The sequence below is a fragment of the Pseudorca crassidens genome, chromosome 11, assembly GCF_039906515.1.
Source record: "Pseudorca crassidens isolate mPseCra1 chromosome 11, mPseCra1.hap1, whole genome shotgun sequence".
NCBI lineage: Eukaryota > Metazoa > Chordata > Mammalia > Artiodactyla > Delphinidae > Pseudorca > Pseudorca crassidens.
Window position 1 is genome coordinate 96,298,344 of NC_090306.1, and position 12,812 is coordinate 96,311,155.

The window sequence follows — 12,812 nt, forward strand, 5'->3', positions numbered from 1 at the left end:
CAGGGGACACGGGTTCGAGCCCTGGTCCGGGAAGATCCCACATGCCGCATGCAACTAAGCCTGTGCGCCACAACTACTGAGCCTGCACTCTAGAGCCCACGAGCCACAACTACTGAGCCCGTGCACCTAGAGCCCGTGCTCCGCAACAAGAGAAGCCACTGCAACGAGAAGCCTGCGCACCACAAGGAAGAGTAGCCCCCACTTGCTGCAACTAGAGAAAGCCCATGCGCAGCAAGAAAGACCCAACACAGCCAAATAAATAAATAAGTAAATAAAAGGATACATGCACCCCAATGTTCATGGCAACATTATTTACAATTGCTAAGATATGGAAGCAACCTAAGCGTCCATCAACAGATGAATGGATGAAGATGTGGTACATTCCATACAATGGAATACTGACTCAGACCCAGGCCCTGTCCTTCCAGAGCTCTGTGGTCTGGTGGGGGAGACAGATGTGCAAACAGACATGTGGCAATCCGTGGCAAGAGGGGCGGACAAAGGTACAGACACTGCTGAGGGAGAACAGAGGGGTGAGCACAGGCTCACAGAGCAGGGACTCATGAGTCGCAGGCCAAGGAGTGCAGGAAGAGCATTCTTAGCAGATGGAAAAACAAAGGCAAAGAAAACGTGTAAAGAGTGCAGGTCTGTCCGGGGAACATGAGTCTGACACAAGCCCATGTACCCCACATTGACCCCACTGAATGCCGGGTCCTGATCCACCTTTTCTGGCTACTGCCTGAGCCCCTCGAGGGGCCACTGGTGGAGACGGGCTGTGGGCTGGATAAACAGTGAACGGGCAAACCTTAGGGTGTGTGTCCAGGCAAAGTCCCAGCACAGAGGGCCTCAACAGTCAGTCGCCTTTCGAGAAGTAAAGATCACGTGTCACACACGCTTTGATCATTCCTCCCAGGATTCCTGGGAAGTGCAGCCCTGCTTCTGCTGAGATACCAGCGAGGGGCTGGCGGGCTTCATCAAACAGCATATGTCACAAATCAATGTCAGCAGTAAATGATTAACTCGTACCAGGAAGAGAAGTATGGATGTTATCACAATGTACACGGCGGTGCTACAAGTGACCACCACGGGGCTCACCCCAGAAGAGCCAGGCGCCTGGACCATATGTCAGGCTGGGGGCCCAGGATGGGCCCAGCTCATCACACTGCAAAGCGGCCCACCTGGAGGAAAAGGAAGAGGTGGGCTCTGGAGCCAGGATGTCTGTACCCCAGCTCTGCTATGAGTGGCTTTGTGACCTCAGGCAAGTTACTTAACTTCTTTGAGCTTTGTTTCCTCCTCTGTAAGAAGGGGTCAATAATAGCCCTACCTCTGGGGACTGTGGTGAGGATAGAGGGAGCTAACAGTTAGACCAGCACCTCACACATGCACTAATATAACGCGATACTATCATTGATGCCGTCTGTATCAGCCAGCGTCCAACTCTCCACCCACAGGGGTGTTGTGGGACTCCCAGGCCTTAGGGAATAAAACCTGAGGATTTGGAAGACCCTGATCCCCTCCCCCAGCCGGAAGCTCTGCAGTTACAGGACAGGAGCACCTCTACCTGGAGGCTGGAAGCAGGACCCTCACACCTCCGTCCAACACACTTAAGTACTTTGGGGACAAAGCCCTCCAGGCAAGTAAAGGAGGAGACTTAAAAGACAGAACCTCGGCCCCCTGAAGAGGAAGTCCAGTACACCAAGCCTTCTCTCCACAAAGCGCAGGGTGTTCGGAGCAGTGGAGAACCCCCCACGATGACCACCCCCAGTGAAAAGCCCAGGGCTCTGGCACAGTGCCCCCATCCCCCCAACAGCCCTCACTCCCAGCGACTCCCAGGCCTTGGCATCACCATTTCTGCAGCTCTTCAGAACCTCTGCTCCAGCCTCCCACCCTCCATCCTCCATCCGCACCTCCCAGCTCACTCCCTGGACGACAGGACAGCCAGATGGGTGAACGAATGAAGCAGGACCATCAGCCGTAGCCCAACTCAGCCCCGGTGTGCCAAGCTCCCTGGATCCTGCATTTGGGGTCCTTGGTCACTCCTCTCCCCTTTTCCCAACCGGCCCTGCAGCTGCTCAGTTTCCTCAGCCCTGTCCTGGATTCCTACACGTTCCTCTAGCCCACGGAGGGGGGCCCAGCATGCCCTGAGAAGAGCAGCTGTCCACCCCTTGCAGGCTCCCCTGAACAAACGTCAGCCAACCAGCCCCTACAAGGACAGTCACGCCTTAAGGACCCAGGGCTACAGGTGATCCCTGGGCCTTCCCCGACTTGACCTTCTCGGCTTCCCCATCCTTCCTCCCTCCCTCCATCTGTATGGGTCAAGCCTCGAGGGAGGCAACAGTCCTCCAGCCCCAGCCCCTGCTGCCGGGACCCTGATGGGCCGGAAGGTGTCGAGTCCAGGAAGCCCCTCCCTCCGTTTTAAAAGCAGCCCCACCCCCAACAGACCCCTCAGATGTCAACCTGAAGAAGCTGCTCTCGGCCAAGGGACCTCCAGGCTGAGACCTGGGAGGAGTCAAAGGACAGAAGTGTGTGTGGGGCAACGGACCATCACCCACCGGAATCCACTCTGGGGGTTCCTGGGGTTGACCAGGATGCAGTCCCACGTGCGACTGGGAGCGTTCTGGAACAGACACAGCTGCCTTTCTTCCCGGACCCGGCCGCTCGAGCTGTAGTCCGCCACGTCCACCTCCTTCACCCGGAATGGGTTGGAGAACAAGTTGGTGACGCCGCTGAGGGTGCTGACCAGGCGGCCAAAGAACTGCATCCTCCGTGGGGCCGGCGGGGAGGCCCCGCCACCTTCCCCCTCAGTCTGGAAGAAAACGGGGTCTCTGGTCAGCCGGGCTCGGTCTCCCATGCGCACCTCACCTCACACGGCGGTTTCCTGCACGGGCACCCAGGTGGCTCCCCACCAGCGCTGCTCCCCAGATTCTGGGCCTGGAGGGACCTGGAAAGGAGGGGAAAGAGAGAGAAACAACACTGAGTGGGAGGGAAGAAGGGTTGATGAGAAGTTCCAGGGCTGCCACCGTGCACAGGTGACCAGCACTGTCCTGCCCCCTGACGCAGTTTCCCCAAAAGAGACTCCGTTTCCTCATCTGCAGTGCGGGGCTGCTGTGATCAAAGGAGATGGCAGACATGAACGCACGTGATGGGTGACACTGCCCTGTGCAAACGGGGTGTTCTCACTCTGTAAAGTATGGAGTTAACTTTTGGGAACTCAAAGAGCTTAGCACTGGTCATTTGAATTCCACAAACAAAACCAGTGTCCCCTCTCTACTGGACGCCACAAAGGGACCAGGGTCATCTCACACTCCATCGGGGGCATTTGTCTAAAACCTTTGGCGCCTGCTACCACGGGCTTCCCAAAGAGCTCTGAGAGAACGCCAGAGCAGCCCCTCGGAAATGAACATGAACGTAAAGACTTAGAAACACTGCCATAGGTTTCGGTGGAAATTTTGTTTCCTACCCACAGGGTCACAGTTTCTGCTATGGAAACTGTCCCCAGTTTGGGTAACAGAATCAGATGCCTCGTTATTTCCTGGGTTCCCAGAAAGCACACTACCTTCCTCAGGCAGTGCCACCAAAGCTGCATGACAACTGGCTGGAGGCCACCCCTGCCTCGGTGCCAGGATGTCACCTGCCAAAAGAGCAGGTCAGCTGCAGGCCAGAGCGTGCGAGTGTGGGCAGCGCGGGAGAGCGTGGACATGTGAGTGGATACTAGTCATACCCTGGCCTGTGGGTGGAGGGAGGAGCGACGTTAGGGATGAAAGGAAAAGCAAGAGGCCTACAAAGGATGATCTAAAAAGGCAGTCAGGATCAACAGTCATCATCACACCAGGAGACGCTTACTAAGCACTCACTAGGCAGCAGGCCCTGAGCTAAGCACTGCACGTAACTGTCTCATTTAATTCTCACAAACTGTAGGAGGCAGATGGCCAAAGCACACCATGCAGCTTGGGAGCAAAACTGCATTCAAGGGCTTCCCTGGTGGCGCAGTGGTTGCGAGTCCGTCTGCCAGTGCAGGGGACAAGGGTTCGTGCCCCGGTCCGGGAAGATCCCACATGCCGCGGAGCGGCTGGGCCCATGAGCCATGGCTGCTGAGCCTGCGTGTCCGGAGCCTGTGCTCCGCAACGGGAGAAGCCACAACAGTGAGAGGCCCACGTACCGCAAAAAAAAAAAAAAAAAAACTGCATTCAAATCCCAGCCTCACCACTGACCAGCTGTGTGACCTTGGGCAAGTTACTTAACCTCTCTGAGTCAGTTTCCTCAACTGTAACATGGGGATCACAACAGTGCCTAATAACAGTACCTGGCAGACAGTAACTTTCAACAAACATTAGCCCTCTTTAGTTCCATCACCCCCTTTTACAGATAAGGAAACTGAGGCTTAGAGACCATGATTGAAGAGCTTTGAAAACGCTGTGAAGCTTTGTAATGTCTTTCCTTTTTTGATGTGGTGTGAGCAGATTGTGAGAGTCAGTTTCTCCTCCTTTAAAACGAGGACAACGCTCGCCTCTCACGTGCGGTGAGGATTAAATGAGAACGTTCATGAGGATGCTTAGACCTATGTCAAGGTCCTTCTTTCTTCCACACTTGGGAGCTGAAAGGACAGAGGAGCTGGGTACCTGCGCCTTTCCCCACAGCCAGGGGAGAGGGGCTGGGACCCCAAGAGAAGGCATGGGACTTGGTATCCGGAAAAGAATTCCCCCAAAACAGAACACATGGCATGCACGGCAATATGCTTTACAACAATTTCTGTTTTGACACAGAAATGGAAGCAGCTTCAATAGCCAGCATTAGGAGAATTGTAAGTTACGACACGTTACCCCCCAGACACCGTGTGCTCACTAAAGGCCGCTGCTGAGAAGGCGGTAACAACTCAGGGAAAGCACGTGGCGTCGTTATAGGCTCGGTGGCAATGAGTCCATGATGCTCCCTGTGCTGTTCTGAGCTGCGAGCTCGGCCTGCAAAGCCACTGCAAAAAAAAAAAAAAAAAAAAAAAAACCTGATAGAAAACATGCCAAAATACTAAGGGTAGATGAGAGTATTAGGTTTATGGGCAATTTCCTTTTCTTTCCCCTATTTTCCAAATGGTATAGAAAATTATTATATTATTTATTTATTTTTTTATTTTTTGTGGTGCGCGGGCCTCTCACTGTTGTGGCCTCTTCCGTTGCAGAGCACAGGCTCCGGACGCGCAGGCCCAGCGGCCATGGCTCACAGGCCCAGCCGCTCCGCGGCATGTGGGATCTTCCTGGACCGGGGCACGAACCCGTGTCCCCTGCATCGGCAGGCGGACTCTCAACCACTGTGCCACCAGGGAAGCCCAAGCCCTATTATATTTTTTAAAGAAAGTGGGAGTGGGCTTCCCTGGTGGCGCAGTGGTTAAGAATCCGCCAGCCAACGCAGGGGACGCAGGTTTGAGCCCTGGTCCGGGAAGATCCCACATGCCGTGGAGCAACTAAGCCCGTGCACCACAACTACTGAGCCTGTGCTCTAGAGCCCACAAGCCACAACTACTGAGCCCAGGTGCCACAACTACTGAAACCCGGGCGCCTAGAGCCCGTGCTCCGCAGCAAAGAGAAGCCACCGCAATGAGAAGCCCATGCACAGCAAGGAAGAGCATCCCCCGCTCGCTACAACTAGAGAAAGCTGCGCACAGCAATGAAGACCCAACGCAGCCAAAAATAAAAATAAATTTAAAAAAAGAAAAAAAGAAAGTGGGAGTGTAGGCTGAGCCTCTGGGGCCTGCATGTGGGGAGTCGGGGGGCGTGGGCGGGTCAGGCCTGGCTTAGAAAAGCAGCACAGAGGCTTCCCAGAGGGCAGGCCGCAGCACCAGGAGAGGCGCTCACAGGGAGCTGGGGAGTCGGGAGCAACCAGCGCCCACGGCCCACCTGGGTTAAGGAGGAGAGTCACCATGAGGGTCCAGCTGGATGGAAGGCAGATGCCCCGCCCCAGAGGAGAGCCTCCCTCCTCAGGGTCCCCAGGGCTGGTGGCGAGGGTGCCCCCCACACACACCGACAGCAGCCTGGCCCCAGAAAGGACAGGCCTGGCCCTCCTCCAGCCTTCCAGGGTAGGCGTGAGGATGAAATGACACAGTGGAGGGAAAGTGGGACGCTGGCCACTTTGGGCACACAAACAGTGGCCACTGTCATCACGAGGTGGAAGAAAGGAAATGAAAACCCTGGGCCACATCCTGGACCGACTGTAACAGGCTGGCCTCGTTTCTGTCCCCTTCCTCCTGTCCCCGCCACCTCTGACCCTGGAGCCCAAGTTCTTTCCGGCATAGTTGCAGGGATGGGCGCTGGGCTGGGGGGCAGCTGCCACTCGGAGCGTGGAGGGTCCCTGCGCACACGACCCCACCTGCACCCCTCCCCCCACCCCCTACCCATCCCCGTCCCCTGCCTGGACTGTCCTCCCTGCCGTCTTCACCTGCCCCAGAGCCTGCTTTCAAGAAAGGGCTGTCAGACAGATGAATAAACCCCTTCTCATCCTTCAGGATTCAGTTTACGTGCCACCTCCTTCAAGAATCACACCCTGCGCCTCCCCTCCTGCCAGCCCCAGGCGCACGTGTGCCGTCCTCCGTGCCCCACCCCGCCCAGTGCACGCCCACTGACCACTTAGCCTGGGATGGTGATGCCGTATCTGCTGGCTGGGGGGAGGGGGGCCCATCCCCCCTTTATGGGTTTATCCAAGCACCTGGCATGCTGTTCCCGTCTCACAGTGGGCATAACGTAAATGTTTGGTGAATGAATGAGAACAAATGAATAAACCAGCTGGAGGCCCCGGGGGGCCAGCACCTCTGAGGCACCCCTCCCTCCCTCCCTCCTCTCTTCACCCTGTGCGGTGGTAACACACCACACGTCCCATTCCTCAGCCACTCTGACCACAACAGAAATGCCCAGGAGCTCACCCCAGCACAGGGCATCCCTTACGGGGCACCTGCTGGGCTTTGATCTGGAAAATTCCGTGCTTGAAGCTGAGCTCATTCATACTCCAGACAGGGAAACTCGTCAAGCTCACTGCTGGACCAGAGGGGCAGGGTGGCCGCTCAGGAGGTGCGTGCCAGGACAGCCGGGCCAGGTGGCTGACCTCACGGGACGGGCCACATGGGGATTCTGGAAGCACACACAGAACTGCTTGAGTTGGAAATCAGGCTTTGTGAGCCCCAGCTGCTTATGACAGGATGTCCCATGATTGGAACGACTGGCACAGGACAGCCTCCGGTGCAGCCGACGTCACCCCCGTGCCCTGCCCTGGCAGGACGGGCTGAGAACACAGGGTCAGATCAGAGCACTCCGCCTCCCCTGACCCCCGCGGACTTCCTTCCTGCAGCGCTTGCCATCTGCACCTCCCAGCCCACGAGCGCATCACTGCATGCTGGCCCACGGCACATCCTCTCACAAGGCCACCTCGCTTTATGGCTGGCAGGGGGTTTTCACGTCTGTTAGCTGCCTCAAAGCTCACAAATGCCCATGAGACAGGGGCAGTGCGATCGCTATCCCTGTTTGGCATACGGGGCAACAAGGCCCAGAGAGAGGAAATGGGAGGCGTTGCCTGGCGACTGGACTCACGCCTTCTTCCTCGGACTCCTGACAGCACTAGCAGAGAGCCTGCACGGAGCACGCAGGCGCTCAATTAGTGCACGAGGAAAGACAGGATGAATGTAGGCATCAGGTGAAACGGCATTTCTACCTCTCGTCCGAGCGTCTGGGCCTCCAAGGCTGCCTCCAAACAAAACATCCCTCCAAATGCTCACCCTGACCCCAGCTCTTCCCAGACTCTTCCCTAAGCCATCGAGGAATGGGGGAGGGCTGGCTCCTGTCACCTCGCACCCAACAACACTGCCCCATTCATCCAGCGCCCACTGAGCACCAGATGCCTCACCAAGTTTGGGGGTAACGATCATATTTATTCCTCAGAACACTCACAAAAGAAGGCATACTTCTTCCCATGTTACACACAGGGAACTGAGGCACAGGAGGTGATGTAACTTGCCAGGATCTGAACCCAATTAGTTGGAATCCAGAGCCCCAGCTCGTAATCCCCAAGCGGCCTTCAGGAGGAATCCCGCATGGAATGTGGCTGAGTGAGGCCTGATGTGCAGACCCCCGTGTGCCGAAAGCCAAGGCCCTCGTGGAACAGTGCGCCGCTGTTCACATGGGCCAGAGCAAAACGGCCTTTCCGAAAAGGAAAAGTGTCTCTTTCACCCACTTTGTTTAGCTGGACCACAGCTGGAAGCAAACTGCCCAGAACTGCTGCTGGAGTTGCCCAGCATGGGAGACCCCAATGACTTTAGGACATTTTGGGGCTGGTGGCATGATACAGGGTGACCGTTTTACGATTCACTCTAGAAATATTTATCAAGGACCAATCCTGTGGAAGGCACTGTTACAACTGCTGAGAACACACTAGTGAACAAAACAGATTAAATCCCTGCCCTCCTAGAACTTCTATTTTAGAGGGGGCTGTAACAAAGAAGACAAATAGGCAAAATAAAGACAGAGTTTCAGAATGCTGATTAGATGCCAAGGAGAAAAATAAATGAAAGAAGGGAGACAGGAAGTGTCCATGTGGAGATTAAAATTTTAGATAGGGTGAACAAGTCCTCACCAAGAACTTGACCTTGAATAAAGACTTAAAAGAAATGAGGGCAAAAGTCAAATGGGTACGTAGGTGGAGAGTTTTCCAAGCAGAGGGAAGAGCATGTGCAAAGGCCCTGGGGCTGGACCATGCCTGGTGAGTTCCAGGAACAGCAAGGAAGCCAGTAAGGTCAGAGAGGTTAACAGGGAGCCAGGCAGGTACATTGAGAGGAGAAGCTATTACAGGGCTTAGAGCAAAGGAGTGATCTTAACTCTGGCTGGATGCGGGGTGTAGAGAGGCATCAAGGATAATCTCACAGGTCTTCCCTGGTGGCGCAGTGGTTAAGAATCCACCTGCCAATGCAGAGGACACGGGTTTGAGCCCTGTTCCGGGAAGATCCCACATGCCACGGAGCAACTGAGCCCGTGTGCCACAACTACTGAAGCCTGTATGCCTACAGCCCATGCTCTGCAACAAGAGAAGCCATCGCGATAAGTAGCCCCTGCTCGCCACAACTAGAGAAAGCCCACACGCAGCAACGAAGACCCAATGCAGCCATAACTAAATAAATAAATGTATTTTTTTTAAAAAAGGATCATCTCACAGCTTGAGCCACGGCAACCAAAAGAATACTGCCATTTCCTAAAGATGGGGAAGTGCGTGTGAGGGACAGATTTTGGTAGAGGGTGAGGGAAGGGAGGAAGGGGATGGATACAGGTGCTTAAGTCTAAGTACTTTAAGTTTGAAATTCCTAAGTTTGAGATGTTGAGGGAGCAAATATGTGTGTGTCTATCATTCAGCGAAAATGTCTGGACCGGACTGGAGATATAAATTTGGAAGTTGGAGTCAGAGTAGAGATGGTACTTAAAGCTATGTCACTGGATGAGATCACCAAAAAAAATGAGGATGGACAAAAAAAGAGAAGAGGCATTTAAGGCACGGACCTATTAAAATGCTCTCCCAGGAGCCACATTCTATAAAGTGAAGCTTGTAACACAAGACCTCCCCTTCACTACAGCCCCTACCTCTTCCCACACACACCCAGTACATACGCGCAGACACACACACACACCCCGCATTTAAATTTCTCCTTCCTTTATCTCTCGGTGATGTCATTCTGCTGAGTGAGAAGGAAATTCCCTTTTGAGGATACTGTCATTTAATAAGAAAGTAACCCACGGAAGGGAAAAAGTGCCCTGGGCACTTAGACAACAGTAGTGACCCTTACAGGGCAGAGCAATCCCACCACAGGCTCTGGTGTTACAAAGTGCTCTCTTCAGATTCTAGCTCCAACCACATCAGTTGGTGTGAACTCAGGCAACTCAATTGCCCTCTCTTCCTTATTGATTTAAATGGGAGTAACATTGGCTATGAAGGTAGCCTAGAACATAGCAAACAGTCCACTAATATTTGTGAAATAAATGAGGAATGAATGAATAAACGGTAAGAATAACACAGAAAAGAGCCTGACTCATAGCAGATGGTCAATAAATCTGTACATGCGAAATGCAAGACTTGTCTTTCCCTCCTTGATTTTTCATTCTGTCCCTTTTCCTTTTCTGCCAATGACACAATAGCAAACCCATGCATTTGCACAGGGCCATGCTGGTTACAAAGCTTTGCCTTCTACATTTTCTCAAATTTTGAACCTCATGGCAGCCTGAGGAGGGCAGGAAATAACAATCCCCCTGTCACAGATGAGGAAACTGAGACTCAGACAGGAAATGGCCTACAAACTCCAGGAAAATTTTAAGGCAGAGACAATAACAAAAACACTGCATTCAGCCCAAGGGTGGAGCATCTGTGGTGCCAAACCAAACTTGCCTGACATCCTGTTGGGTGGGTAAGAGGGCAGGTGAAGGGAAAGACTCAGAAGTTTAGGGGAAGGGAAGGTATTTGAGGTCGTGTGAGTAGTCCATACAAAACATGTGCACAGGTCCCTGAGCCCTGTGCCCTCCCTGTCCCACACCCACCGGCCTGCCCGTTCCAGTCACATGGTCACAAGGGTCACATACTTCCTGTCACCAGCTTCCAGGTCATCGGTGGGAGCAGGAGGTGGACACAGGACTGGGGGATTGGGAGACTCTGGGGTGACTAGGCTATGGGAGAGGAGGGAGCATGGGGGGCGTAGGCACAGATGAAATCTGGAGGCACCTGGGAGACAATAAGCAGGGAGAAGCAGGGAGTTAGAAATGCGGAAGAGTGATGGAGAACAGGGCAGACAGATGGAGGGACACAGAAGACAGAGATGCAGTGGGGGATCGGGTGGGAACACACAGAGGCGGAAAAATCGGGAGCACTTAGAAAGGCACAGAAAGAAAGCTGGGAACAATGATTGGGAACCAGACTGAAAGCTGGGGGCACTAAGAGGCACTGAGAGCTGGGGGACGACGGGAAGGAGTTGACTCAGAACGTGAGGCACGGGATAGAGGAGAGACGCACAGGGAAGAAAGAGGGGGAACCCAGGGTCGCAGCTGGGGTCCCTGAGGGAACACAAGTTAGAGATGAGACAAGAGCGGTCACAGGATGGGAGCTGGGGACGCTTGGGGATCAAAGGGTGGAAGCTGGGGGCATTTAGGGGTCAAAAAAGGGTTAATGGAGGACGTGCCTCGGAATTGGGGAACAAGAGGGAAGCCTGCGGGACGGTCGGGGTGAAGTCCAAGGAGTCTGGGACACGAAGAAGGTTTGGGAAAGGTGCCCCTGGCCCCGCCTTCCCCGCGCCGTCACTCACCTCGACAAACTCAGCACTTCTACTTCCTTCTACTTCCGCAAACAGACGCGCCCCGGGCCACGTGACAGCCCGGCCACGGCTCTCCGCCAGTCACCGAAGTCTGTGCTTCGCGAGAGGAAGGCAGGGGCGGGGCTCCGCCATCTTCTATAACTGCCCAATGGAAGGGGCTCCCATGGCCGAGGGAGGCCGGGCTTTGGGCTGAGCCAATCCTCGGCGGCGGGGCGCGGCCACGTCTGTGCGGGGCGGAAGGTTCGCGTTACCGCTCCTTGGCAGACATGTTAATGGGGGGCAGGGGTCTCACCGTTCTCCGCCCTCAGCCCACTAAAACGGTCAGAGGCCTGAAGTCTGAACCTGCCTTTTACGACGGCTCGTAAAGACAAAAACAAAACCAACAAAGATCTGTTAGGGCATAACAAGCAGGAACCTGCTTTGATTTTGCCGGGTACCTCCAAGCTAAGGTTGCCAGATTTAGCAAATAAAAATACGGGATTAAATTTCGATTTCAGCTGAACAATGATTTTTTAGTATAAGCAAAAAATACTTAGTTATGGTAAAAAAAAAAAAAATTATTCCTTGGTTTCTGGCAGCCCTTCCCCAAGCCGATCTCAGGAAATATTGCAGCACTTTAGTAGAAACTTGGGCAAATGACTTGGTCTCTGTGAACTCCTCATCTGAGAGTGAGCACAGTAATACCTCACGGGGTTGTTATGATGACTAGAGATAAATTAGTCCCCCTGCCTGCACATAGTGGGATTTCAATAAATGACAGTCGTGGGACTTCCCTGGTGGTTGGTCCAGTGGTTAAGACTCAGCACTCCCTGTGCAGGGGGCCTGGGTTGCATCCCTGATCAGGGATCTAGATCTCACATGCCACAGCTAAGAGTTCGCATGCTGCAACTAAAGATCCCACGTGCTGCAACAAAGACTGGAGACAGCCAAATAAATAAATAAAAATATTAAAAAATAAATGACAGTTGTTATCATTAGTAATGCTGAGAATGCATTAAATAGAAGGGAGGAGGCTGGGTTTTAGTCACAAATCTGCTTCTCCCTGAACAGATCATGTCCCCTGTCCAGCCTGCCAGACTTGGTTAGACGCATTTTCTTCCCCCTAATCATTCCCCAGCCCTAGATCTAGATAAATTGTCCAAACTGCTCTCTGTTGGCATGGGAAGGGTAGTTTCTGTTTGTTATTCCTGTGAATAGAAGAATATTTCTGCCTGTCTGTCCCAAGATATTAGTGCCCAGACTGGGGGCAGCCAATGTAACTGGGACAAGATTTAGTTAAGAATCTAGACAAGTTAAGAAAACTAACCACAGTAAGTACTATTTGTACAGAGCTTTGCCAGTTACAAAGTAACTTGACTTCACATCCATCATCTGGGGATTGTAGTTACTCTTGTTCATATTTTACGGGTGAAGAAACTGTTCATTTAAACTAAGATTAAAATTTTGTTCGGAGTTTCAGCTTTGAGTTGAGAGAATGGGAAGAAGACTCAGAATT

The 12,812-nt window shown here is 53.4% G+C and overlaps 1 protein-coding gene across 11 annotated transcripts in view; it reads right to left on the bottom strand.

Annotated features, from left to right (window-relative positions):
- Window positions 1-11,424, bottom strand: part of PLA2G6 (phospholipase A2 group VI) — a 49,782-nt gene extending 38,358 nt beyond the window's left edge. For 5 of the 11 annotated variants that reach the window (XM_067698060.1, XM_067698058.1, XM_067698051.1 and 2 more), the window contains exons 1-2: window positions 11,309-11,417; window positions 2,553-2,941 (exon numbers count right to left, since the gene is read on the bottom strand). In XM_067698060.1, coding sequence (XP_067554161.1) covers window positions 2,553-2,851 — 299 coding nt within the window. In that variant the 5' untranslated portion in view covers window positions 2,852-2,941; window positions 11,309-11,417. Of the gene's footprint in view, window positions 1-2,552; window positions 2,942-4,842; window positions 4,970-11,308 lie in introns of those variants that run through there. The other 6 variants (XM_067698055.1, XM_067698053.1, XM_067698052.1 and 3 more) reach the window with 6 other exon arrangements.
- Between the last annotated feature and the right edge of the window lie 1,388 nt (window positions 11,425-12,812).